The sequence below is a fragment of the Gossypium arboreum genome, chromosome 10 (genome assembly GCF_025698485.1).
Source record: "Gossypium arboreum isolate Shixiya-1 chromosome 10, ASM2569848v2, whole genome shotgun sequence".
Taxonomy (NCBI): domain Eukaryota; kingdom Viridiplantae; phylum Streptophyta; class Magnoliopsida; order Malvales; family Malvaceae; genus Gossypium; species Gossypium arboreum.
The window spans coordinates 3,986,312-3,987,619 of NC_069079.1; the positions used below are offsets into that span (position 1 = coordinate 3,986,312).

The 1,308-nt window shown below is 33.6% G+C and overlaps 1 protein-coding gene across 1 annotated transcript; it reads right to left on the reverse strand.

Moving 5' to 3' along the window:
- Window positions 1-234: 234 nt before the first annotated feature.
- LOC108488962 (VQ motif-containing protein 10-like) lies at window positions 235-829 on the reverse strand. Its single transcript, XM_017793214.2, has one exon. It carries the CDS (start codon window positions 709-711, stop codon window positions 334-336), a length of 378 nt encoding a protein of 125 aa, XP_017648703.1. The 5' UTR covers window positions 712-829; the 3' UTR covers window positions 235-333.
- Window positions 830-1,308: the final 479 nt, after the last annotated feature.

The window sequence follows — 1,308 nt, forward strand, 5'->3', positions numbered from 1 at the left end:
TATCATACTACCATGACAGTCCACCATTTGTTATTGAGAATATAAATACATTAGAAATATTTAGAGTATATAATTTAGAAAATAAAACAAGATACATGAAGGTTAAAAAGAGGTTTTAGTGGGATCACTAGACAAAATTGTGGGCATCAATTGCTCAATCTCACTCTAATGGTGTAATCTAAACACCATTATTAAACGCATTCAACTGAGCTTCAATGCAATCCAAACGATGTCTTAACGAAGAGAAAATACTGCATCAACAGCAATATAAAAAATTCCAAAAAGAGAATGTCATTACAAAAATTAATTGTGGGTATATATTGCAAATCGTATCTAGCACTCAGCCAACAACCAGCTCAACTCGTCCAATGGAGGAGCCTCCAGGATCAACCTATCCAAGTCTTTAAAACTTAAACGCGTAGTAAACACGGGTACATGAAAACCACCACCACCGTCACAACCATAGCCGCCTCCTGCGGTGGCTGTGCCATATGACCCTTCAGCTGAAACCTTTCCGGCAGCAACATTATAATTTGTTTGGGTTTTACTGCAGGGAAACGAACTCTCCTCTATCCATGAAACGCAACTATCCTTGCCTGTAAGCCTTTGAACTACAGATTTGAAACTGAGGGGATCGGTTTCAACGTACTGAGTATCGATTATCACTACTTTAACACCTTCATGAGATGAAGTAGTAATGGTAGTCGCCATTGAAAAGAAAACCAACACACACAAAAAAAAGAAAGGAATTGGTGTTATTATTATAACACAGATAATTATTTGCTTGAATACACACGGCAGTGCTTTAGATGTAGAAGGAAAGTTGAGAGATGTGAGTTGAAGGGCTTTGGGGGGATTGTTTTATATAGGGGAAACGATGAGGGGACCGACACCGGTTGCGCAGTTATTGGAGAAATGAAACCAAGTTGACTATTTTAAAGGGTAAATGATTATATATAGCTCTAATTGCACTCCAACTCCTTTTACTCATCATATATTTAAAATTTAGTCCTTTTACATTTAATTTCAGACATTTAGTCCAATTATTTTTTATTTAACAATTGAAGTCGAATTGATAGTTAAAGGACTTCTATTAAATCAGATTATTTGACATTTTTAATAAAATAATTTCTGAATTTAATACTATGTAAAAACTATGTAAGAAGAAAAAAAGTATCGCCATTAGTTTAGCTTCTCTAAAATAGTATTAAATAATATTACAAAATTTAGAATATAAAACCTTATAATTTACATATTCAATATTTTTATTTACTTATTTAGCTTTCAACGGAGATAATATTACCCACA